At 41.1% G+C, this 1,196-nt stretch overlaps 1 protein-coding gene across 2 annotated transcripts in view; it reads right to left on the bottom strand.

Moving 5' to 3' along the window:
* LOC116686537 (kin of IRRE-like protein 3) overlaps positions 1-1,196 on the bottom strand; it is a 278,508-nt gene that overhangs the window by 47,631 nt on the left and 229,681 nt on the right. For both annotated transcript variants that reach the window (XM_032511554.1, XM_032511552.1), the window contains one exon: positions 795-921. In XM_032511554.1, coding sequence (XP_032367445.1) covers positions 795-921 — 127 coding nt within the window. The remainder of the gene's footprint in view (positions 1-794; positions 922-1,196) is intronic.

Raw genomic sequence — 1,196 nt, 5'->3', positions numbered from 1 at the left:
AGAGACATCATGGCTTTCAAACAAGCAAAGTGGCAGTTGGTCAAGGCTACACCCACAGCCTCCACCTTGCCCCCTCTCCTCTTCCTCTAAAGCTACAGACTCAGAAATGGCACATACTAAGAAAAGCTCATTGTTGTACTGGCTCTAGTGACTGTACTATTCAATACAATTCTGCACCAAGGCTGAATTTAGGGAAAGAGACTTTGGATGCAGTATTAGGGGACCACTAAGGTCTAAAAGCATCCAAAGAGCACCATGTCTTGGGACCTTTAATGCTATGACTCCTGACACAGTGACAGTGATTCCTGGTTTAGCTCACGATACATTCAGAGTAGGCTGAGTTACCGTATGCAACACTTAAAATACAACGATGCATCTGTAACGTATTCTCTTATTGTAAATTAATGTTTTTCTGTCAGAGCAAAACATTCATCATGACTATATGACCTCCTGGTAACACTAATTTAGTAATCTAAAGTGTGTAATACAGCACTGTAAAGAAAAGACCTACACAACAGCAGGTGTGATAAAAACACTACCGTTTTTGTCCAAAGGGGCCGCTAGAATCAACACAAACTGAAAGTTACATAGCCATTTTAAGTTTGAGACTTACACAAAGATTTCAATTGATGTCAGCACAATGCAGAGTTTATTGATTTATTAACGTTGCTAGATTCTCCCTCCTCAGCACCTCAAACATCTCTGTATAATCTGTGCATTACTTTAGACGGGACCAACTGCTGTGTAGACAAAGTGCCATTCCCATTCAGCGCATGATAGGCCATTGTTCTTACCATTCACAGTGAGTGACATCTCTTTCTCCCCGGCACCCACTCTGGATACTACAGCCCGACACACATACTTCCCAGCATCCTCCGGCTTTACTGCTTTCAGTGTCAGAGTGTTCTTGTTGCTAAGCACCTGCATTGTGAAGGAAACAGTTTCAATGTCCAGAGGAGACACCAGTCATTTCTATCTAGTTATAGAACAATCACATTGACACAAAAGGATAGTGCGGTTTAACAAGAAGTCCACACTGACAACAATTTGTAACCAAAATTATTTCATTGGATTCAAAGCATGCAAAAGTGCAGGGTGATTAATTTGGTTCTAGTTTTTTTGTCAAGGTTAAGGTAAACTTTAATATTATATTCATTTACTGGGGGGGGGGTTCCTTTTAGGGAGAAACCTCGGAC

Source organism: Etheostoma spectabile, unplaced genomic scaffold (assembly GCF_008692095.1).
Source record: "Etheostoma spectabile isolate EspeVRDwgs_2016 unplaced genomic scaffold, UIUC_Espe_1.0 scaffold393, whole genome shotgun sequence".
NCBI lineage: Eukaryota > Metazoa > Chordata > Actinopteri > Perciformes > Percidae > Etheostoma > Etheostoma spectabile.
The sequence above is the reverse complement of the archived record's forward strand: the minus strand, read 5'-3'. Positions and strand labels throughout refer to the sequence as shown.